Source organism: Diceros bicornis, chromosome 6 (genome assembly GCF_020826845.1).
Source record: "Diceros bicornis minor isolate mBicDic1 chromosome 6, mDicBic1.mat.cur, whole genome shotgun sequence".
In the NCBI taxonomy this organism is placed as follows: Eukaryota; Metazoa; Chordata; class Mammalia; order Perissodactyla; family Rhinocerotidae; genus Diceros; species Diceros bicornis.
The window spans coordinates 61,254,951-61,280,507 of NC_080745.1; the positions used below are offsets into that span (position 1 = coordinate 61,254,951).

Here is a 25,557-nt window from a genome sequence, read left to right on the forward strand (position 1 = left end):
TACTTCAAAATAATAAAGGCCAGGTATGACAAGCCCACTGCTAACATCATACTCCATGGTGAAAAACTGCAAGTGTTTCCTCTAAGATCAGGAACAAGACAAGGATGCCTACTCTCTCCACTTCTACTCAACGTAGTAGTGCTAGCCAGAACAATTAGGCAAGAAAAGGACATAAAAGGCATCGAGATTGGAAAGGAAGAAGTAAAATTTTACGTCTGTTCATAGATGACATGATCCTATATGTAGAAAATTCTAAAAATTCCACACACAAAAAATCGTTAGAACTAATAGAGAAACTCAGCAAAGTTGCAGGATACAAAATCAACACACAGAAATCAACTGTTTCTATATACTAACAGTGAACAATCTGAAAAGGAAATTAAGAAAACAATCCCGTTTACCAACAGCATCAAAAGAATAAAATACTTGGGAATAAACTTAACCAAAAACTTGTACATTGAAAACTACAAAACACTGATGAAAGAAATTAAAGACACAAATAAATGGAAAAACATTTGTGTTCAAGGATTGGAAGAATTAATATTGCTAAAATGTCCATACTACCCAAAGCAATGTACAGATTCAAAGAAATCTCTATCAAAATCCCAATGGCACTTTTTTACAGAAATAGAAAAAAATCCTAAAATCATTTGAAATCCCAAAGGACTCCAACAGCCAAAACAATCTTGAGAAAGAAAAACAAAACTGGAGGTTTCACACTTCCTAACGTCAAAACATATCACAAAGATACAGAAATCAAAACAGTATGGTACTTGCATAAAGACAGACATATAGACCAATAGAACAGAATATAGAGCCCGGAAATAAACAGTGGTACATATGGTCAAGTGATCTGTGACAAGGCTACCAAGAATACAAAATGGGAAAAGGATAGTCTCTTCAATAAATGGTGTTGAGAAAACTGGATATCTGCATGCAAAAGAATGAAATTGGACCTTCGTCTCACCATACACAAAAATCAACTAAAAATGCATTAAAGACTTAATACAAGACCGGAAACCATAAAACTCCTAGAAGAAAACAGGGAAAAGTTTCATAACATTAGTCTTGGCGATGATTTCTTAAATACGACAGCAAAAGCACAAGGAACAAAATCAAAATTAGACAAGTGAGACTATATCAAACTAAAAAGTTTCTATATAGCAAAGGATACAATCAACAGTGAAAAGGAAATCCACAGAATGGGAGAAAATATTTGCAAACCACATATTTGATAAGGGGTTAATATCCAGAGTATATAAAGAATTCCTACAATTCCAAAACAACAACAAAAAAAAAACCTGTTTTTAAAAATGGCCAAAGGACTTGAATAAACATTTCTCCAAAAAAGATACAAATGGCCAACAACCACATGAAAAGATGCTCAACATTATGAATCATCAGGGACGTGCAAATCAAAACTACAATGAGATATCACTTTACACCCATTAGGATAGCCGCTATCAAAAAAAATACAAAAACAAAACACAGAAAATAAGTGCTGGTGAAGACGCTCCGAACCCTGTACACTGTTGATGGGAATGTAAAATGGTGCAGCACTATGGAAAATACTATGGAGGTTCCTGAAAAAATTAAAAATAGAATTACCATATGACCCAGCAATCCCACTTCTGCGTATATATCCAAAAGAACTAAAATAAGGATCTCAAACAGGTATTTGCACACTCATGTTCATTGCAGCATTATTCACAATAGCTGAGAGGTGGAGGCAACCTAAACATCCATTGACAGATGAAAGGATAAAGAAAATGTGGTATATACAGACAATGGAATGTTATTCAGCCTTAAAAAAAAAAAATGGAAATCCTGTCACATGTTGCAACATGGATGAACTTTGAGGACATTATCCTAAGTGAAATAAACCAGTCACAAAAGGACAAATACTGCACGATTCCACTTATATGAGGTATCTAAAGTAGTCATTCTTAGAAAGTGAATGGTGGTTGCCAGGGGCTGGGGGGAGGAAAAGGGAAGTTGTTTTTCAATGAGCACCGAGTTTCAGATTTGCAAGACGAAAAAGTTCTAGAGATGTGTTGCACAACAACGGGCACATAGTTACCAGTACTGTATTGTACACTTGAAAATGGTTAAGATGGTATATTTTATGCTGTGTTTTTTACCACAATAAAAAAAAAGATAAATCCTTAGAACAGGAAAAAAAAAGGAACTATTTGTACATAAAACAACCTGAATAAATCAAACAAATTTCTAGTGAGTTATGCTGAGTAAAGAAATTCAATCCCCAAAAGTTACATAGTGTATGATTTCATTAATATAACATTCTTGAAATAAGAACATTATAGAAATGCAGAACAGATTAGTAGGTTGCCAGGGGTTAAGGAGGGTGCAGGGATAGAAGCGAAGTGGGTGTGGCTATAAAAGCACAACCTGAGGAATCCTTGTGTCAGTGGAAATGTTCTGTATCTTGGCCATATAAATGTCAATATTCTAGTTTTGATATTGTGCTATAGTTTTCAAGATGTTACCATTGAGGGAAACTGCAAAGGGTATAGGGGATCTCTCTGTATTGTTTACTCTAACTGCACGTGAATCTACAATTATCTCAAAATAAAAACTTTAATTAAGTTTAAAAAATCTTTTCCCCAAATGATGGAGGTTAAGTGCTAACTGGAAACGATGCAGAGGAGATTTTAGGACTTGATTTTTACCTAGGTGGGGACAAAGGATGTAGGCTGACTCAGAAAGACTCTTCATGTCTGAAATGCTCTAACCTGGTTACCCCAAGGTTCACCAAAAAATGCAGTTCTGAGAAACCCTATGTTATCATTTTTCAAAGAGGAACATGGTCAGAATGCTCCTTAAGTTTTAGTCTTTAAAGGACTAGATGTTGGACCTGTGATAAGAAACCAGAGGAGTAATTATGGGCACCAGCAGAAGAGGAAAGGACCCCCAGAATCCAGAGCCAGTTGTCTGTGGGCTGCAGGCAAGTTTAGCTAGAGGGACAAGCAGCTACCTTCAAGACAGAGGTTTTCTTCCGATCCAGCACTGAATGAGTCAGGGTTAATACAATCCCTCTGATATCATTTGAACAGAGAACAATGCATCCTTTATTTCCACTGTTGCTTAGAAATCTGCCTCATGAGTATATGGGAGCATTGCCTGAGAACACAATCTGGAAGAGCTAGTATCTTGGGACTATTGTGTTGGTTATGGGAGCCCAACTGATTATTCCATGAAGAGGCCATCACTCCATCAGGAAGGTGATTAACCGTACTGGTGGGCTGAACTTAAGCTACAATGCTGAGAATGAATGAAATTTACTATAAGTTACAGCAAAGTCTTCTCCATGATATTTGTCTACATGCTTCTGCCCTTCTGGAACCCCTAGTACTCAGAAGTGCTGGGAATGGAGTTCTTCATGGGCAGTAAAATCAGTAATAACTGGCGTTTACTGAGCCCCTACCAGGAGCCAGGCATCGTGCTGGGGGTTTTTTGCACATCTCATTGAATTCTCTCAATAACCTAGTGGTAAGGTACTTAGTATTATCTGCACTTTAGAGATGAGGAGACTGAGTTTCAGAGAAGTTATATGGTTTGCCCAAGGTCACAAAGCTAGTAAGAGGCAGAGGTGAAATTCAAGCTCAGGCCCCTCTATCTATGAAGCCTGTACCTTTAGGAAAGTATCAAGCAGCATCGCACATAATAATGAAATCTAGGCCCTGAATCACCAGAAAATGACCCGATTCCCTAAACTCAGTTGAAAGAGGTCAGAGGGCAGGTGAAAGCTTTCTGCTGAATAGAGCAACATTTCCTCCACCCACCTGGTACACAGTAGGCACTCAATAAATGACCGTTAAGTGGAACTAACGCAGAGGCCCTCCCACTCAGCTGTGTGTTTGGTGGGAGGACAGACGGCAGATGGTACCCTCTTGCCTGCCGTCCCAGTTTCATTTGGAAATGGCAAGACTGTCTGTGTTCTTGTCTGATGGGGATACGACCCTGGGAAGTCCTACAAGACAGAGCCATACACACACCAAGTCACTTTGAAGTGCATGAGACAAAGAAACTCAGAGTGAGCCCCAGGGAATCGGTGATGACCTCAGATGCAAAGTATGAAGTGAGCGAATCCTGGCACCTCAGCGAATTTCACAAACTAAACAGTGGGGGGTAGGCGAGCGCTTGGAACTTCTGCTGACGGAGCAAGCAAGGTTACCCGGTGGCTGCTGCGTTTGCAGGAGAATCTGCCTTTGCTGAGCGTGCACAAGTGGCCTCTCTAGGAATAGACCAGGAAGCAGAGACCCACGCACAGGCAGCACTGCCCATCTGGGCAGTTCCTCTGCCGCGGGCTGCTGATATTCCCACTGTTTCGGATTTATCCTCCAAGAGTTTGGGATGGAGCAGAAGCTGGGCCCCTCTGCTGAGAAAATCGAGGAGACTTGATAAAGACTCAGAGGCCGCTGCAGCCAAAAAGTCTGTGATGGGAGGGGACAGGGGCTGGATGAAAGGTTTGCACAGCGTCCAGACAGTTTCAGATTTAATTGTTTCAGACTGGAAGGAGGGAGCAGGCGGGGAGCATGAGAGAAGAAGAAAGAAGACATTAATGAAGGAATAACGGCCAAGGCCATACTAAAAATACTTCCCAGCACATATTTCTCCCAATGCAAAGCAGCTCTTTCAATTAAGGATGTGTCATTTCCTGGGTTATTAAATCCAGATCATGGAACGTTCCACTCTGGAACAGTAAAAGAGGGTCACATTCTCAGCCTCCAAAGAACAGGATGGCGGCCCCCAGTGTTTTCACCACTCGGCTCCCCACTGGGCTGCTGGAGAGAAGCTTCCCGCAGGGCGTGTCTGTGTAAAGCTTGGGGGCGGGGGGTGCACAGCATGGCACTCTTTCTCAGGCACCCCAAGTGCTCCAGCAGTCACCTTGAAGGGCATCATCATCTCAAGCCGGTAAGGCTTTGCAGGAACCAGAATTTGGGGGAAGAAGCATTAGTATCCACTTTGCCTTGGTTACTACAATAAACACCAGTGACCTTTAACATATTGTAAAGCCAGTCACATGGCCAAAGTCTCCCCTACTAGACTAAGGAACTTAAAAGAGAATCACAGTGTCTTTCAGTGCTGGGCACAGGGACCTGCATGCAGTAGGTGCCCAATAATGTATATCTCTCTTTTTAGGGGGAAGGGGGATTATATACACTGTGTAGCCAAGGAGCCCTTGAGAAGGTTCCCTGCGACAGCCCTTCCCAAACATTTAAGCAGTTTGAAACTTCTTGTGCCTTAACTAACCTCGTCTAACCTGCATCTGAGCAATGGGTTTGTGATGTAATCACCTTAAGAGCTGAGCAGATTCTTGTTAAAGATAAATTGGGGAGAAATTGAACAGCAAAATGGGCTTCAGAGCTAATACAAGAACTGAGGATTTCAAGTGGGAAAGATCCTCAGAGATCAGACAAGTTTGGACCACACAGTATTTTCTAACAAGTTTGACTGTCAACAACATTTAAAAATCAGGAGATTTCAGATAAAAAGAGACTCTCCGACTTCTGTTTCAACGAAATTAATCAGCAGAAATGGGAATCCTAGGCCTGCAAGTGGTGTCTGGCTGGAGCAAAGGAGTAGTTCCCCTCTGGACGGGGCACGCACTGCCAGCTTCCAAGGGCCACTCTGCTCCCCCTTGTTTGAACTCAGAGCTCTGCCCTCGTGTCATCTTCCCTGCTCCCTTTGGGCAATTTGTGACCTAGTCCATCCCTTTTTCACCCACAGAGAACTGGTCCCATCTCTTACTCTCCATCCTCAAACCCAGTTCTTTTCCACGGGCTGCTGGTATTCCCAGTGTTTCTGGATTCAACTTCAAAGAGTTTGGGATGGAGCAGACACTGGGCCCCCTCTGCCAGGAAGATCTGGAGGATACTTCGGATAAAGACTTAGAGGCAGCTGTGGCCAAAGGGTTGATGACAGGAGGGGACAGGCCTCCCTAGTCCTGAGCAAGATGCTTCCTTAGGCCTCTCCACCCTGTCTACCTGCAGCCCCTCCTCTTCCCTGGGCAAGCCCACCTCTGCCGGTGCCCCCAGATCAGAAACTGTTCTGACAGACACACATTTACATCCTCATGGACTTCTCTTCTATTATTTCCACTGGGCTACTAAGGGGGAAAAAGCAAACACTGCTTCACCAAAAACTGCATCATGAAGTACTTGTCCCTCACTCAGATCAGATGGTGAACATAGCAGAAATCCCAAACTATAAACACTGAAGAATTTCTCAGGAAGCAGCAGGACTGTCAAGGAAGGAATATGGTTGCTTAAAAGATGACAATGATCACAGAAATCAGGACGATAATAACATGGGTCTTGGTGAATAATTGATTAGTTTGTGTCAGGCACAGTACTTGGCATTGTACACCTTACTTCTTATTTTTATAAGAACCCTACAAGGCAGGTGGTATTACCCCCTCTTTAGAGATGAGAGAAATGAACACAGAAACTAACTGCTAAAGTAGACATTTTTCTCCCTGGGCTAGTGGCTTAACCTTCTCCCACTTGCCTGGATGGACCTGGTCCTGGTGTGAAAAGCCTCTTCCAGGACTGGCCTGGAAGAAAATTCATGAGCCTACTTACGCTCTGCCATTTGTCTCCTTCGCAGTGGCTGCAGTCTTGGACTCCAAGGCGTTGTTGAAAGTGGCGATGTTTTCAGAGGAGTAGAGGCCAGCGGGGTTGTTGTACTGGTTTGTGATTACCCTGGGAGCAGAGCTGGAGGCAGGTGAGGCAGTAAAGGGCATGGCACTCCGGTTGTGGGCACTTCCTATGTGCAGGACCTCCTGCAGGCAGAGATCAGAGGAGAAGTCAAGGGAGGCGTTCAACGTGCACCCCTCGAAGGACAGTGCAGGTTGAGTACCAGGGAGAGAGGTGTTCAGTGAGCTACAGTGGCCCTGGTTCAATGCCAAACTTTAGCTGCAGGGCTCTGACATACCCACCAGACACAGGGCAATGACCAGGGAAGTCTCATGAGATGGACACATGTGCAGGTTCACATGCCAGCTCTGCCTTCTGATTCTTCCCTTAGGCCCAGTAAAGCCTGATCTCCTGCTGGGTACCCCTGGGCAGCACACCTCTAGATGACTTGAGGTGTCAGGTTCCAAGTTGCAGCTGAAACACCCTTTCAGGGCACATTCCGGAGGGATTATGGTACCAGGAGGAGAGCAGGCAATCACTTCAGTCATTGCAAAGCAGGAGATGATAAAAAGTGGAGATAAATTCCCCAGAACTGAGCGGGTTAGACAAACAAGAGAAGGGGGCTGTAGTGTCACCAGCTGAAGCAGCTGTTGACGAGGCAGAGATAGCCTCAGTGCTCTGACAGAAGAGGGCTAAAGGGAATCCAGGATGTGTTGTTTCTTGTTGGAGAAGGACAAGGCTAATCAGATGGAAGGTTGGGGGTACCTGCTACAGGGCGGTGCCCAGGGCAGCTGCAGGAAAGGACTTGAGTTCCTCCTGTGCTCATTCCCCCCTTTCTGTAATTTGAGAAGGCACTCTCCACTCCCACACTGGGCTGCCAAGAGTCAGTGGATAATTACTACAGCTACAACACCTCAGAGCTTCTTTACCAACACCCAAAGACATTTTTAAACCAACATTCCTTTTTTAAAAAAATCACAGTTTTTCTGATGACTCAATTAGCAAGGTGCTTTCTGCATGGGCTTTCTGGATCAATCCATGGCTCCCAGGCGACAGCATGCTCTGTGCAGCCTACTAAACTCAATGTGTGTCACATTTTCTGGGTTCCCCAGAAATCTTCCTGAACACTGGTCTCTTTCTTAACACTCAGACCCTGAACAACTGCCCCCAAAAGAGGTCCTGTCCTCTGGTGCTCTTTTTTTTCTGTCTCTTTTTTCCCTAAACCTTTAAGTCTTTCATGTTTTCTTAGAAAACATGATGAAAAGTATTGGCTTAATTCACTGTGTACTAATTTAAAATAAAAGACAACATGAAAGTATTTTTATGATTAAGATTTCTTTTCCCCTATTCAGATAGGCTTCCTCTTCAACAAGTTGGAACCAGTGAGGTTTTAATGCATAAATTGAGTTGACTTTGCCCACATTGGACAGAAGCTAAGTACACAGATCATTTACAAAAAGGGAAGTATAATCAATTAAGAAAATAACTTTAGCAGTAACCAAAGCATAGTTAAGTTAAATTTGCCATAAATTTTATGGCAAAACTACCCAAGGAATAATACATGGTCATTAATGGCAGGAGACTTACAGATGGGCAGCCTGGGACTTTGGCCCACACCAGTGGCTATACTATAGCACTGTGTCTTGGCTCAATTTTGCCCTGTCGCTTCCTGTTCGGCTTTGGGCAAGTTACACCTCTCTCAGCCTATTTCTCATCTTGAAAATGAAGTCAAAGCAGCCTCTCTCACAAGCACTTGGTGTGAAATATTAGTGTGCCAATCACAGTGCGTGGCACACAGCAGACTTTCGAGCAGTGTCCACTCTTTTTTCCCTCCACTGAAACACATTTTCAATTAAAACAGAAGTCAGTAGAAACTTCAGGTTGGAAATTCTGGTTTTCTTTTATAGAGAATCTTCCAAGAATATAACTGTTTTGTACAAAAACGGAATATCTCTAACCCATGTGAAAACTGGTCTTTCCAGAAGTCAGGCGGTTAATTCAGGGCCTGCTTTTGGAAGGGATGATGTAATTGTTTGGGCTTTGTATTTATCAGTCTCCAAGGAAACGCAATAATGAGGAAATATAAACTAGGTGTGTAACTACTCTGACCTCAGATAAGCTGGTTGGCTTCACATGAACCAACAGATTTTTTAATTATAGAATGAACTCTGCTCTTACTCATTCCTCTATTTTATAATGACTGGAAATGGAAGATTTTGGAAAAATGAGAGGTGGGAAGTTTTTCATAGGAACAAAGAATTACTGGAATCAAAAGAAAAACATACTCAAGTTAAATGTTAAAGTGTTTGAGAATTTTTTTTTAATCTGAAGAGAACTACCTTCAAAATATTAACACAGGTAACCAGATTATATGATTAAGATGAAAATTCAAGTATAATACATATAAAAGGTATAACTAAAATTTCTTTCTTTTATAATTTTTTTTTTCAGGAAGATTGGCCCTGAACTAACATCTGTTGCCAGTCTTCCTCATTTTCTTTTTTCTCCCCAAAGCCCCAGTACATGACATAGTTGCATATCCTAGTTGTAGGTCCTTCTAGTTCCTCCATGTGGCATGCCGCCTCAGCATGGCTTGATGAGTGGTGAGTAGGTCCGCACCCAGGATTGAGAGAATGTGAGAACTTAACCACTACACCACCGGGTTGGCCCCAACTAAAATTTAAGTACTATCTTATTTAAGTGAAAACTAGGATTTTAGATAGACCAAATTAGAACAAAATCATTCCTTATGTACTACAAAATATATGAGAACTTAACACATTAAAACTTAACACTTATAGTAAATTTAGTGAAGTAGCTGAGAACTCCCTGGGAAATTGGAATTAACTGTGGCATGTTTTAAATTAGTTTGCACAACTGCCAGTTTATAGACTGAGTGCCATTTTATGAACTTTCCTTACAGGAGCTATATAGAATATAGGTTCCTTTCAGTTATTTGAAATGGCAGATGCAAAATGATCCTTATTGTGATTCTTAAGACTCTTAAGTATGATTTTTATTATATTAATGGAAAAAATTTTGTGTGACTGCATTTCTGAAATTTGAGAAAATACGACTTACACACAACCACACGATTTACCCACACTAATGTACCCAGTGAGTTCAATTTCATATAAGTTTCTGTTTCATGTATAAAAGATAGCTAGCTAAATGTCATCTTTTGACTATAACTCCATTCACCATAAAAACTAAATAGTGTCCCAAATTTAGAAAAGAAAATTAAAGTTCAAATCTTCAGTTGGGGTTAAACGTGCAACAATCACAAACCAATCTAAAAGAAGTTTCAAAAGCCATTATCAATTTACTATTAACTACTATTAATAATTCATTAATTTATCCAACAGACATATACTTTGTGAAAAGTAGCATTTCAGGCACGAGAAATTTCACAAATATGTTGCAAACATTCTTCTTTAAGTTTTTTCCCTTAATTCAAAAGACTACCCATTCATTACAGATTATTTAGAAGATGCAATTAAGGAAGAAAGAAATAAAATTACCTATAATTGTAAGTACTGAGAGATTTATTAACAAATATGGAATCTTCTGACAGCCTACTGTCCCAGGAAATTCTTTTTGGCCAACAAATTATGCTTTGACTCCCTACCACATTTTTCAGTAAGAATTACCACTTTATTTAGTAATTTTAAGGACTCACTAGAAGGCTCACTATAACAACAATCAAGATTTCCACCCTAAGGCTCATGGAAACCAGACAGTGGGATACAGGGAGGAGAGGCAGGGTTTACTATGAAATTTCGCCTTATTTCCTTTAGGCTCTAGGCCTCGGGACCCACACTGATTTTCATCCCTGGCATGATTCATGTGTATCTGAAATCCATAATGAGCTGAGTCAGCTTCTTTATTTTACATGGTCCTGCCACCCTATTCTACACAGGAAGGCTTCCACCCGCTTCCCGTATAGCCTTCCTACCCCCTGCTTCCAGCCTAGGCCATGGTGTCACTGCTTTGGGGTTTTCCAGCCCTTTCCTCCCACAGTTTCCTTACGGGAAGAACCGAACAAGAGCCAGGTCCCAGCAGTGACAGTGGAGGGCTCTCCCTGCGTCTTATTCCCAGGCCTCCAGGGCAGGAAAACCAGGAGCACGCAGAGGTGTGTCGAAACCAGAGAAGATGCTGGGTGGTGAGAGAAGCGACAATGGTGAACAAGTCCTTACCTGAGGTTCAGAAGCTAAATTCATCTTGTACGGATGACGCTTCCCTTCCTCTGTCACCAGAGGGGACCAGATTTTATGTTCAGATCTACAACAGATTGACAAAGCTGTTGTTTCATTGAGGCCAAATAATAATATATAGTCAAAACAGAGTTTGAAAATGCCTCCTATTGTCTGACTACCAGCCTCTGAACTAGCACTCTGCCTCTCGCCTTCCCCTCCATTTTACCACCAGGGTGATCTTTCGAAAGCACCAATCTGGTGACGCCATGTCTGATGGCTGCCCACACTCAGCCCTGAGGGGCTTCCCAAGCTGCTTGGACTTCTTCCGGCCTTATCCTCCCTCACCACACTCTGTGTCACTGACCCCCAGCCACAGTGGCCTCCTCCATGCTCCTGAGCATGCCACATGCCGCCCCCCCTCTGCTCGGGACAGAATGAGCCTCTCCTCTGTCTCTCCCAGGGTTCTCGATCCAGGCCAGATAATCAACTTATTCACGAAGCTTATATGGCCCAATTAAAAGTGATGCCTCCTTTCTTGAGCATGTGAAGGATTTCTTTGTATCAATCACATAGCAACAATCTCAGTCTAGTCTCAGTTTTCATTAGTGTAGTTTTTCCTCTCTTACAGGTAGAGAATATTTGCACTCATCCTGTATTGTCAGAGTGCCTAGCAGAGTGCCAGATATATACTAGATATACCTGTTGAATTGTTGCTAAATGAATCAAAAATCAATGAATGAATGAATGAATGTCTTGAACAGGGCTTGAAGGAGAGGATTTGGACTGAGATAGAAACGGCGATGAGAATGAGGAGTGCTTTTGAGGGGGTAGTAATAAAATGGTGTAGCCCCCATGGGGGGAGGGCTCTGAAATGTACAAAATATTCTGACATGCTGCCCCACACTTGGTCCTCCAGCCCGTCCTGTGGCATAAGGTAGAAGAAAGTGAAAAACCTACTTTACAGATGAGAACCTGAGGAAAGCGTTCATGATGAAAAGCTGTGGAAGCTAAGTTTAATGAGACATTAAAAGCAGGTTAATAGGAGATCAGAATGAAAAATGTGAACTTGATCTAACAAGAAACATGGAGCCAGCAAAGACTGAACCAAATCAGTCCTGAAATCATGTCCTTGAAGGACCCCTTCCAAGACTAAACAGAAGAATGGGAATGCTACCCCAATTACAACTCCCAATGCACTCTCCTCACTCATCAACCTGTTGAGAACATCCAGCTCTCTTTTCTTGCAGCGTACTTAAACTTACAGTAAGCATTTTGTCTCATGTGTTGACATCTTTCTCTGTTATTGTAATCTCCTGGCGCCGTACCCACCGCTCAGCGTAGTGTGGTCTGAGCAGCACTCTAAGTAGATTCTCGATGATTTCCGGGAAGAAATTTTCATTTCATTATACCTGATAATATTTAACTGACTTTACTTCCTCAAAATTTTGGTTAGTTGTGTTGGATCAGGTGAAAATGCAGATCTCTTAGAGAAAGTTGCCCACACTGTAAGAAGCACTGTGAGAAGTAGAGAGGAAAATGAGCAACCTGAAATTCCAATTCCACAGGCCTTTTGGCCTGCCTACAGCACACATGGCACTGAGCTAGCGGGTAGAGGGGATTCTGAGACGTGAGGCAGTCTCTGCCCACAAGCAGCTTCCAGTCGATCAGAAATGAATGAGCGTTTCCACGGGCCTTACCTGGCTACCGTGAGAGTCATGTTGTCCGTGCAGCCCTTGATTTTGTTCTGAGCTTCCAAGTGCGTCATATTGCTGGTATTTTCCCCATCGATGGCTGTGATTACATCTCCAATACATAAATTAGCTGTGGCAGCCTTACTTCCTGGAGTCACCTGGATAAAAGGAGAGAGTAGGCTAGTTACCGTTTGTCTCCAAGGAAACCACTGAGTAAGTTACCACCAGGTTAAGTGTTCACTGATGTGGATCAAAGCATTTAAAAAGGAAAGAGGGCTGAAATAGTAAGTTTCAATATTAACAATACTTTACATTTATGTAATACATTGTGGTTTACAAAAAGTCCTTTTCTATACACAATCTCATTGGATCCTTAGAACAACCTTGTGAGAAAGGAAGACAAATGTCAGTTCCCATTTTAGACCATGAAGCGAAAGCTCAGAAACATTTGTGACTTAACCTGGGATCACTCAAACAGCATATTACTATTACTAGTCATCCAACTAGTATATTACAGAGCCAGGACTCAAACCTTGAACCAGACCCAATGTTCTTCCCACTGAACCTTGCTGCTTCCTTAAAATAAGTCAATTACACACACTTAGGGAACATTACATACAGTAACATCCTATTTCTACTAAAAATCTTAATAATCGACATGTTACTTACATGCAGAAAAAACTGCAACACTGCACACCAAACTGTTCTGTTATACATTTTTGTAATGTTTTTGTTTTTTACAATGAGCTTGAATTACCTTGTAGTTAAAAAAAGCAATGAAGAATATTTTAAAATACGGCAGTATAGGTTTACACTGGTTCATTTCTTCCCACCTGAGAAGCTGACTCTGATTAGGGTCCTTTGCTACATGTAGCTGCTTTTCTGCCAGCTAACACTTCTAAACCAGTGGTTCCAAATTTATGGGCCACCAACGCTTGAGGGAAGCCAGTCGATTACTGCAATGGGTCCTCAAATCCATCTGCCTACTGAGCATTACATGTGGACTGAATAATATCATGCCTCTTACACAGATGTACAACTATTTTCAAGTGAATACAGATGCTGTTGATGAACAAAGTACAAGCTTATTTTGAAGTAGTACTAACCTCAGAATAACTTTTTACTATTAGGCATTTTCTAAACCAAAGTACACTAAAAATATTACTATCATCTCAGGGTCAGTCCATGACTTTGACATTAAAGACCTTCCTTGATGGGAATTCCAAGCCCCCCAGGAGCAGAGTGGCGGTAACACACCCAGACTCCAGCGCCCAGAGGGTTCTGGCCTCCCCTTGGAGAAGGCCCTTGACTCCTGGGAGCCAAATGAGGAAGGTCTTGTAAACACCTGGGTGTCTCCTACAGCTGAACCACAGATAAGAGGCCCTTCAAGGCACCATCCAGGACATAAGGCTTACGCCCTAAGGCTCTGTATCTGATGCAGTTTTCAGCAGTCAGTGTCCAATCAGCCCTCACCAGACTGAAAACACTGACCCTTTTGAGGAGGCTGGTATGATGCTGCTGTCATGGTCCATGCCCCCCGATCAGCACGCTGACCCCATAAAATAAGGGGAGAATGACTTGATCCTTGACGTCCCTTCTGGTTCGGACATGCTATGACTTTATCAGGCAAAACTCTCCTGGAATGTAGCAGGATGTGGAAACCAGTGCATCTTGACCTCCTAACCTTCCTTTCTGGCTTTCCCATCATCTGTTTACCAAAGATCTGGCCTTTAGAAAAATGAAAGCCCCCTGATCCAAGGTTCAGACCTTTTTCTCATTCAGAAACTGGGAAAAGATCTTTCACACAGGCAAATGTAGGCTGTGCTCTCCTTGTAGTCAACATTGTGGAGTTAGCCTCCGAGTCACCCAGTATATGCAGTAAAAACAAATTCCTCTCATTTTCTGCCTGTCTTCCTGAAAAGATGGTCTGGGGTGACTTCATGTATATTTCGCTTTTTCTAAAGAACAATACAGCCCCCCTTTTTTTTAAAATGGCCCTAAGCATCACTTTATGTGGGATTGGCAATGGTTCTGGGTTGGCAAACTCTATCTCCAGGGAGAGCAGCCTGATCAAACCCATTTATCATGACTAAATCTAACAGTGTGAAAGAATCCCTTTAGAATTAAATCCAAAATCATTGACATGGTCCCTAAAGACTGTGCCTCCCTCCTCACCCTCATCATGCCATCCCACCACTAAGTTCTAGCTACAAGGGCCTTCCTTACTTCTTTCCCACCTCAGGGCCTTAGCACCTGCTGTACTTGCTCCCTGATTAACTGCTCATCCTTCAGGTGTCAGCTGAAATGACCCTTCTGAGAGAGGCCTTCCCTGACTGCCAATCTAAGTTAGATCCCCCTGTCGTCCTTTTAATACATTCTGTTCTTCTCCTTCTTCATGGTAGAAGAAGTGGTACTCGTCACATTAGGTTTGTAAACCTATTTTGTGGGTTTGTTTATTTAATGTTTTGAGAGCCTACAAAACAGTAAGGTGTATGAGCACAGGATTTTGTCTGCCTTTTGCGCCGTGGTATCCCCAGTGCCTAGCACAGTGACTGGTACACAGTAGTTGCTCAATAAATATTTGTCCAATGAGTGATTGAGTCTAAAATATCTAGCGTTGCTAAATATGTAATCATGCTTTTAGCCTTTAAAAATGCTTTAAAAGCCTTTTCATTTTAGCCTTTAAAAATGACTTTTTCAAAAGAAATCAAATAATCATTTCCCTCAACATCGCTATACTGGAATGTGACCGCTCACAAAACTAAAATGATGAGAGGGTGGGGGAGGCTTGCGAAAGTGAAAATAGAAGTTTCTTTTTACTTTCATATGCTCAGCCACTAAGAACTCTGGAATTTCCAGCATTTGGTTCACACTGTCTTGAGGGAGAGGCATTTCTGCTCAGTACATCCCGACAGGCCCTGGACAAGCTAGAACCAGTCTTAAGAGCCCTAAGCCTGAGTAATCAAGGCCTGGCCATCCTATCATTCGCTCTGATTTTTTTTTTTAAGTCAAACTGATGGGAAGCCAAAGGAAATCTCGGAAAGTTACAAGACAAGATCATCAGATGGGACTCAGATGGAATCACATATAAACAGATCAAGTTCACATTCTTTTATGTGCTATTTTTGAAAAAACAAAACAAATTTAAACAAATTATGGAATCTTTTATATAGCCCTTTCACATACAGTCTCCTATTTGAGATAATGATAATGACGACCTCACCACCAACACATAACTACACAGATGAGGACATTAAGACTCAGAGGAGTTGTGACTGATGCAAGTTCACACAGCTCAAGGCTTGAGCCTGAACTTGAAACCATATCCTCTCATTCCAAATTCCATTCCCTTGCTGCTTTACCACAATGCCACATGCAGAGGCTCCAAACCCAAGTGCCAGAGCCAAAGGAAAATCCAGAATTAAGGAGACTCATCTGCTGTGGCCTTCTACACAAGGAACTGGAGTGTCACAAACTCCTGCCACCACTTGGGTGCCTCCCCACCACAGGACAATCATCTCCATTGCTCTATACTGAGCTGGGGACCAGCAACCCCATCCCTTATAAAATACCCAAATCATAACAGGGAACTGCAAAGGGCTTCAGGAGAGAAGGCCTGTGCCTCCAACACTGGTTAGTTCCCATCTTGAACGGTGGACTCCATCCTTACTACACACTAACTATTCATCACAATCATAACAATAGCCATCAGTTAAGGAGTGCTTATTAAATGCCAAGCACAGTTGACGTGTTTGACATGGGTTAATTTACCAATCCTTATGTGATGCTATCAGGTAACCAACATTATTTGCATCATTGCAGATGAGGAAATGGAGGAACTGGGGTTAAGCAGTTTGCCTGAGGTTTACACAGCTGGTGAGTAGCAGGCTGTGGGGCTCCAGAGTCTGTCCACTTAACCCAGTACACCACACTATCTATTCTAATTTCTTCCTGACCATCAAATTCCATCAGAGCTAGCTCATAATGGAGTCCGCTTCAATTTCTAAAAAAGAAATCCTATATTCTCATCCAAAGACCCATTAGTTTGATGGACATCCTCAAAAATTCTCTTCCGGCTTTCTTCCCCAGAGACCATACAACTCGATCACACAACTCTTGCTGCATGAGAATAAATGAGGTTAGCCACAACAATTTCCACTAATGAACAACCTGCCATTTTCTGCAGAATTCACTCATGTCTTCCTCACTCTTTGGCCTCCCAAGGCAGACACTTTGCTCAGAGGCCAACCCGTACATCCACCCTATACTGCAAGTTCCTAATGGATCTTTAAAGCTTACGCATTGCTGCCAGATTCCTGAGCACATAAGAAGGTTTTGAAGAGTTTAATTTCACTTCTAAAAGGTGCACAATAGGACAATGATGTAGCTCTCCCACTTTCTTCAACTTATATCTAAATAACTAAATATTGCTATTATACAGAACTGGATGCCTAACCACTGGCCATGACACATGAAAGATAACCTTCCTCCTCTGTGATAATGGCAAGTTTCTATTTTATCCCTCCTCTGTTCCCTCCTTCTCTCTCTCATTTATTCATTCATCAGACAGTGATTCCGTAAGTACATTCTGAAAGACAGTGTAGCTTGTTGATTAAGATGTGGCTTCTGAAGTCAGATGGCCAGGGTTCAAGTCCTATCTCTGCCACTTGTAAGCTTGTAAGTGTTTAAGTCCTATATCTATCCTTGGGTGGGGTATTTCACCTCTACGTGCCTCACTCTTCTCATCTGTGAAACAGAGATGATAACAGTCCTGACACCAGAAGGCTGTAGTGAGGATTACATGAGATGATTCAGGCAGAGCACACTATGGAGCTCTAGAAATGTGAGCTATTGTTTGTAGATTCCAAGAACCACCCAAGGCACTGAAATACAGATGTGAAAAGGATGGTGCCTGACATCAAGGAGCTCACAATCTCCTGGGGCAGACAGGCATGTACAACAGCTGATGAGTGCTGTGCTAGAAGCAAGCAAAGAGGCAAGGGGAGCCTAAAGGTAGAATCAGAGAAGACTCTCAGGAGGAGGCGTTGCTTAACACCATGCAAAAGTACTACAGGAGGCGTGAATGAGCATGCCAAGTTACAGGAACAGCATGTGGACTGGCATGGATGAAACACAGGAAGCGAAGAGAGAGGAAGGGGATGAGGCTGGAGATGTAAACACAGACCAGGCTGTAAGAACCCTGTTATTTTCCTTCTGAGAAGATTGTACTTTATCTGGAAAACAATGGGGAACAACAAAGGAACTTAAACACAGTATCTGACTCGACCGTCCAGTTACTGCCAAGAAATAACCACTGAGCCTTAGTTCTGCAGAGATTAAGGTGACTGTATTTGACAGATGCTCTCATAATGACAGTTCAAAGAAGCAGACCCATTCAAGGGGTCACCCATTCAACCCCTAGGCCAGCCATTCTGAGGCTGCTTTCCCCCAGTGGACCTTTCAAAAGGCAGTTCCACTTAAATTTACATGTTCTGTTGACAGCTGGACGGGGTTCCTTTAACTCCCTATGCTCAAGATAGAAAGCTGGAGGCCCATGAAATGAATCCAGCCCATGATTTTGTTTTCGTTTTTTTTTTATTTAAATTACTTGCCAATATTTAGGTATTGGTAAATTTCACACAAAACCTAGAGTCTCAGCTTCTTGTGAAAAATCAGAAAATCTGGCAATTCTGGACCTACATGCCCATACGGCAACAATCAGCACCAGCTGTCTAGATGAGGTATATGCTCTCCATTTAGCCACAGCCCCCACTACACTGTATTGCCCCCAACACAGAAACCTAGTACCAGCTGCCATTTATCATCATTTGTGCAGCTATTAATTTAATTTTCTTACTACCTCAACCTTGAGTCAAAACTTTTTATGTTGCCTCCTGACCCCTTCATATAAACATGTTTGTGACCACTGGCTTAGTTAAAAAGTTACGTAAAGTAAAATTATATATAGAAATGTTTTATGATTAGCATTATGAGACACCCTGGCTTGCCTTGGACAGTAAACTATTTTCCCAGCTTAATTTTCAAAAGCATCCCATTTCACTCTCAAGAGTGTTCCAGTCTGGATGATAGATTGTATTGTCATCCTTTTGACAAACACAGGGATTTTAACCAAATACTTGTCAAACAGTTTAAACAGTTCTGATGCAGAGCTTTTTTTTTTGCCTAAGGGAAAAATTGTATCTATTCAGAAGGTTCTCTGACTTTGACCTATGCACAGGAATACAGGTCAATTTACTGAATGTTCACAGAACATTGTTAACCTTGCCTCCTAGAATTGGCATCTAAACCTCAGGCCAGAAATTGACCCAGCTCACCAATAACTCAGAGGAAAACTCTAATATTTGCAAGGATGAGGCAATGGTTCCCAAACAGGTTGGTCATCAGCTCCCATGGGGGTTTTAAAAATACAAATAAATTTCCACACCCCACCTCAGATCTACCAAAGAGGGTCCACACAGTAGGACCCAGGAATCTATAGCTTTTTTGAAGCTTCCCAGAAAATTCTGATGTTCACTAGGTTTGGAAACATCAAGGAAGATGCTGACAATCCTTTTCCCTGAAATGAAGTTAAGTCATTAGGTAAACAAAAAATATTTAGACTCTAAAATTTCAGCTCCTCCAGAAGTAACTTCAAGGGCTTACTCTCCTATTAGAGTACGCAGAAGGCCCTTGAAAGAAAGGTCTATTAAAATAATATTTCTCTATCTCTTACCAAAACAGAGTGAAAGAAACACAGCCCCTATAATGTTGGTCAACATCCTTGAAGGTGCTGTGCAAATGGACTACTGTAGAAGTAACTTCATTGCAGATGTCTAAATAACTCAACATGGGGGTTCTATTTTGCCTTGGCCAGAAAACTCACAGTGAACTGTAGTGTGCAATTACAGACACCACCTGATTTAAAGGTCCTGGCACATCTCCGTTTCCTCTTCTACGTTCCAATTTTTTGTTACATCTTATTATGTATGTTCTTGTGTTTTAAATATTGTAAATATGTGTTTTGGTGTTGTAAATCACCTTAAATCCTTCTTACAAGTAGGTGAGACAGTATAAATAATGATAGTTATAATTCAGCATTATACAAAACAAGACTGGAATACAGAAATTTGGAATTCAGGTTCAATCTCAGTGCCATGTGCCATTAGGGACAAATCTCCATTGAACTAATGGCTGTCTCAAAATATTTAGATATAAACTAAAAAGATTCTAAGCTGGAGAAAAAAGCAGGACCCAGCCCTGCAGTATGCCATTTAGATGTGGAATTTGAACTCTCTTGAGTCAGACTTCTGACTCAATCTGTTTGTGGGCCCAAGCTATGGCACAGACTTTGAAGCCACAGAAGCTGTATGAGCTTATGCATGGCCTGAAAAACCCAAGAATGTTTCCAAATGTTCTTGGTTAGTCTATAACCATTTTCTCAAGGAAATGAGGCAATAAAGTAGGGTTCAGGTACTTGTAGATGAGTTGTGCCTTAATCCAGCTTCCTCTCACGATCAGTGCAAAAGGAAGCCATTAACACTAAAGGGTGGCAGTTCAAAGAGACTTATTGCTCTCTTTGTCTGAAAGACCAACCACCATTTCTCAGGTGGGAATATATTAAAAAGCAGGTAGCAAAATAGAATTCCCTCATTTATCAAGAAGTCATTGAGTCTGTCAAAAGTTTCCATACAAGCCCCTGCGTACCTCTTGTGCTTTTATTTATTTATTTATTTTTTGTGAGGAGGACCAGCCCCGAGCTAACATCCAATGCCAATTCTCCTCTTTTTTTTTTGCTGAGGAAGACTGGCCCTGGGCTAACATCCATGCCCATCTTCCTCTACTTTATATGGGAGGCTGCCACAGCATGGCTTATCAAGCGGTGCGTCGGTGCGTGCCTGGGATATGACCCGGCACACCCCGGGCCGCCACAGCGGAGCGCGCACACTTAACCCCTTGCACCACCGGGCCGGCCCCCACCTTGTGCTTTTAAACAGCTCCAACAACTACCACTCATACCCAAAGCCTAACCATTCACTAAACATATAACCTTAGGCAGGTTCCTCTCAATGACTCAAACGAAATTTATAATAGTATCAACCTCATTAGGTTATTGGAAGGATTAAATGAGATTACATTTGTAATGAGTTTAGAACAATGTCTGGCACATAAAAAGCACTGAATACATAGTAGCTGCCATTATTATTTTTTTAATAGTACCACTGTACCCTGATGCCTCCTATACGTTAGCCATAGTGCTAGGCTCTCTCTATACATAATCTTAATCCTCACCACAACCCTTGAAGACAAGCATTAGTATTCTCACTTTACAAATGAGGGCACTGAGGTTTCAGGAGCTAACCCTACTCGAGGACACAGCTAACAAATGGACAAGACAGGGTTTGAACCCAGATCAGGCTGATAACAAGACTGCATTTTCCCACAACATCAAGATGTCTTTAACTTTTTATTTGCTGCAGTAAAAATAATACAGAAAGTACAAAGCAGTGACTTCTAAATAGTTCACCAGGATATAGTAATTTGATTTTTAAAATGCTTTAAAATGTGAATAGGAAAAAGTCTGGAAAGTTTTGCAGCAAACTGTTAATGTTTACCACTGGGAAGTAAGACTTGGGAAGACTTTTACCTCATGCTTTCCACATTTTTGTATTACTTGATCTTTTATAACAAGCATGAGGGATTTTATATAAACTTTTTTATTAAAGTATAACACACATACAGAAAAGTATACAAATCATTAATATATAGCTGGATGGATTCTCATACAGACAGCACACCCACGGAAACAGCCCCAAATAAAAAAACAGAACATTACGCATACTTCCGAAGCCCCCTCGTCCCTTGTTCCCGTGACTAACTTCCTGGCAAACGTTACCAGGATCCTGACTTCTAACACTATACGTTAATTTTCTCTGATTAATTTTATATAACTGGAATCACCTACTACTTACCCTTTTACATCTGGCTTCCTTCCTTCAACATCGTGTGTTTGTGTTTGTGTGTGTGCACGCGCGCGTGTGCGTGTGTCTCATCCATGTCATTGTGCATAGTTGTAAATCCTTCATTCTCATTGCTGTGGTGTTTTATATCATATAACTATACCACCATTTATTCATCCATTCTACTGTTGTTAGACATTTGAATGGCTTTGCATTTGGGGCTACTGTGAATAGTGACGCTTTGAAAATTCTTGACGTGGCTTTTGGTGCCCATGTGGACACATTTCTATTGAGTATTTAACTAGGAGAACAGGTCACAGGTATGGGTATGTTCAGCTTGAGAAGCACGAGTATTTTTTTATAAATTTTTTTAAAAACAAATGGATGTAAACTGTTGCTGCATCATCCGAATTTAATCTATCTATATGCATTTTAGACATATTTATCTTATATATATCATACCTATGTCCTTATTGTCTGATTTGATATGATATGAGTAGTCATGTCTATAAAATTCAGGCCCCGAGTCCTTGGTCAATAACCTGGCCTCCTACAAAACCAGAGTGTTCTTCAGAAAATCATGTTTAATGTTTACAGCACTTACCAAGAAGGCAGTGCACTACACACATGAAAATACACCACAGAGCTCAGTTACGGAGAAGCATTCCAGCTAACCCCCAATGAGGCTAATAATAATATCAACAATCATACAGGGTGCTAAGTGTCATACAGAAATTACTTTTGTCTTAGGTTTTCATGGGTATATTTCATTTTGGACTTGGCTTGGCTGCCACTTCCCAGGCCCATCACTGGCTGGGCAAGGTGGATCTGTGCACTACCTGGTCATCTTCATTTGCCACAAAACTGCCCCCAAATCCCCTCGTAGCCACCCAGGCAGGCTTTACTCTGGCCAGTCCTTCAACTCCTCTGCTCTTCTGTTCTTCACTGTCCATATGGACATGGAATCCCATATGGACTGTTAATTGTCCCAGGTGGGGCCATGGCTTCTGGCTTTGCAGAAAGAACAGGGAAGGGAGGTGCTGCTCTGTGGGATGCTCTGAGCTCCAGGAGCACTCGGGCTGAGGCCACAAAGCAGCTGGAAGACACCCACCCAACCCTCATGGGCACAAGAGGCTCTGGAGTAAGGAACCCAGGAGGGTCCTACCCTTCATGTTGACGCCTGCACCATTACCATTTCTCACAGCTGTGTGCTGGGTAACACTATTACCAATGAAATATTGACAGTTACGGCTTAACAGCAGGCAGAATATAATGGTTAAAGCTGGTCTGGGAGTCGGTCTGCCAGGCTTCAAATCCTAGCTCTGCAATTTCCTGTGTCCTGTGTCCCTGTGTCACGGGTTGTGGGAAGTACAGAAGAAGATAATGCAAGTGCACTAGCAGAGAGTAGGCATTTGAAAAATGTTTGCCGCTATTAAAATATTATCATGACATAGAGATTAAAGCCATGGGCTTTGGAGCCAGACTGCTCAGCCAAATTCCAGCTCGGTCACTCACCACTATAAGATGTGGGCAAAGTACTCAATGTTTCCATGCCTCAATTTCCTCATCTGTAAAATGGGCATCTTAACTGTATCGACCTCACAAGATACTTGTGAGGATTACTGAGAGAATATATTAAGCGCTTAGAACACTTAAAGGCATATAAAAAGTCCTATATACATTTTAACTATGGTCATTATCTCAAGCCAATAAAAAAATATTTCTCACATAAATCTTTCAAGTGTAAACAGAGGCATTTGTGAATAACACAAGAGTCAGCTGGGCACAGATATTCACAGATGAATAACAAAACACAAATTCATCTGAAAACATTTCTGAATTCATAATATGTTTTCTCAATCAACTCATGGTTGAATGTACAACTAACTCCATATGAGACGCTGGGACACTTTTCAACAATAAAAAAGTGGGCCCTCCTATTCAAAGGGTACAAAACCATTGGTCTGCTTGTTTATTATTTTATTTTATCTTTACAAAGAACTGAACCCCACAGAAGGCACGTGACTTGCCCAGGGTCTCCCAGTGTGGTACTCAGGACAGGAGCTCAGCTTGAGTCCCTGCCCTTGACACTTTACCAGGCATCATACAGAAGTTCTGGCAACTTCCCCAGGCTTTCCTCTGAGACATACTGGAAGTCAAATCATCCTTTAAAAATTAATTTTCTGAGGCCGGCCCAGTGGTGTGGTGGTTAAGTTGGCACACTCCACTTCAGTGGCCCAGCGTTCACAGGTTCAGATCCCAGGTGCGGACCCACGCACCACTCATCAAGCCATGCTGCGGCAGGCATCCCACATATAAAAAAAAAGTAGAGGAAGATGAGCAAGGATATTAGCCCAGGGCCAATCTTCCTCAGCAAAAAGAGGAGGATCGGCAATAGATGTTAGTTCAAGGCTAATCTTCCTCACACACACACAAAAAATCAATTTTCTGACATTGCCACTTTTGCTCGTTTTTAACCAGTCTCTACGCTTTCCTTTACAAAGAAGTTAAGAAGTAGTTCAGTCAATGAAAAATTATGTAAATTCAAACAAATTACCTAGCCTATGGGCACCTGAGCTTCCTTCTGTACAAGGCAAAGAATATGGCCTTTCCTCTCCTCCGTGGAGCAATGGCAAGGCCCAGCCTACGGAATGTGACAGCCTGGAAGCCAGTCCCAGCCTAGTCCCTGCACAAGAGCAATTCCTTGGTGCTCTTCCCAGTCCTGAGCAGCCTAGGAGAGTGTGACCTCAGTGGTTAGATGATCATCTCCTCTCCGTCATCAGCCAGGCTGCCATACCTAAAAGCCATTCTTCTCCCCTCTCTCCTCCTCAAACACAAACCAGCAAGGTTGGATCCCAGCAGCTGGGGAAGGGGGAGAGTGTCTGGTCCCCTCTCTCCTCCTCAAACACAAACCAGCAAGGTTGGATCCCAGCAGCTGGGGAAGGGGGAGAGTGTCTGGTCCCCTCTCTCCTCCTCAAACACAAACCAGCAAGGTTGGATCCCAGCAGCTGGGGAAGGGGGAGAGTGTCTGGTCCCCTCTCTCCTCCTCAAACACAAACCAGCAAGGTTGGATCCCAGCAGCTGGGGAAGGGGGAGAGTGTCTGGTCCCCTCTCTCCTCCTCAAACACAAACCAGCAAGGTTGGATCCCAGCAGCTGGGGAAGGGGGAGAGTGTCTGGTCCCCTCTCTCCTCCTCAAACACAAACCAGCAAGGTTGGATCCCAGCAGCTGGGGAAGGGGGAGAGTGTCTGGTTAGAGGCCCACAACATGCTTGGTGAATTTCACGCCAGCAGGCTCACAGGATTCACTTATATGCTGTTCATCCCCTTTGATTCAGCCTCTTCCTTTTCTCTCCTTAGATCAACTGTGATCAGCTGGAGTAGCTAATATGTCCCAGGTGATCGATTTCACAGATAGGGAGTGCAGAGCAAGGGCAATTAATGCATAATGAGCCTTCATGAACATTTCTTGCTTTTCATAATCTGACAGACAAGTCCTGCTCTTTCCACCTTAAGGACATGATGTAAACCTACTTGAGTCTGGAAACAACACTCTCACAAATCAGAAAAGACCCTCTGGCTACAGACTATCCATTTCTAAGCACCCCTTAGGATATCTGAGCAAAGGGCACCAGCATTCGCCATAAAACCACGCTGCTCTTAGCAAAGGCTTCCCAGGCACTCAAGAAGCAAAGGAGCAGCTCCTCCCACCAAGAGCATCCCCTTATCTCTGGCCCCACCCCTTCCTGTCTTTTGTCAGTTGCTGGGAGAGAAAAACAGTCAATATAAACTGAGCAGCAATTTGGGCCTGGGTGTGGATTCTCTGAAGGCTTCCCTTGAAAGCAACTAGAGGAAATAAGAAACTGACATGGAAAAAAAAGCAAGGCGATAGACAACTCCTCTATTTAGAGGAGTTGATTTGGAGATCAACTAGATAGACTTGGAGCAGGAACCCACAGAAAAAAATCTCAGCGGACAGTGGCAAATGTGTGGCTGGATCATCAGGGAATCCAAGGTAGAGGGCTTAAATGAGAAAGAGGGAAAAGGAAGAAAGCT

At 42.4% G+C, this 25,557-nt stretch overlaps 1 protein-coding gene across 1 annotated transcript in view; it reads right to left on the reverse strand.

The window, feature by feature from the left end:
- Positions 1-25,557, reverse strand: part of PDLIM1 (PDZ and LIM domain 1) — a 43,638-nt gene that overhangs the window by 14,905 nt on the left and 3,176 nt on the right. The window contains exons 2-4 of the mRNA XM_058543603.1: positions 12,553-12,704; positions 10,856-10,940; positions 6,606-6,805 (exon numbers count right to left, since the gene is read on the reverse strand). Of these exons, the coding sequence (XP_058399586.1) occupies positions 6,606-6,805; positions 10,856-10,940; positions 12,553-12,704 (437 nt within the window). The remainder of the gene's footprint in view (positions 1-6,605; positions 6,806-10,855; positions 10,941-12,552; positions 12,705-25,557) is intronic.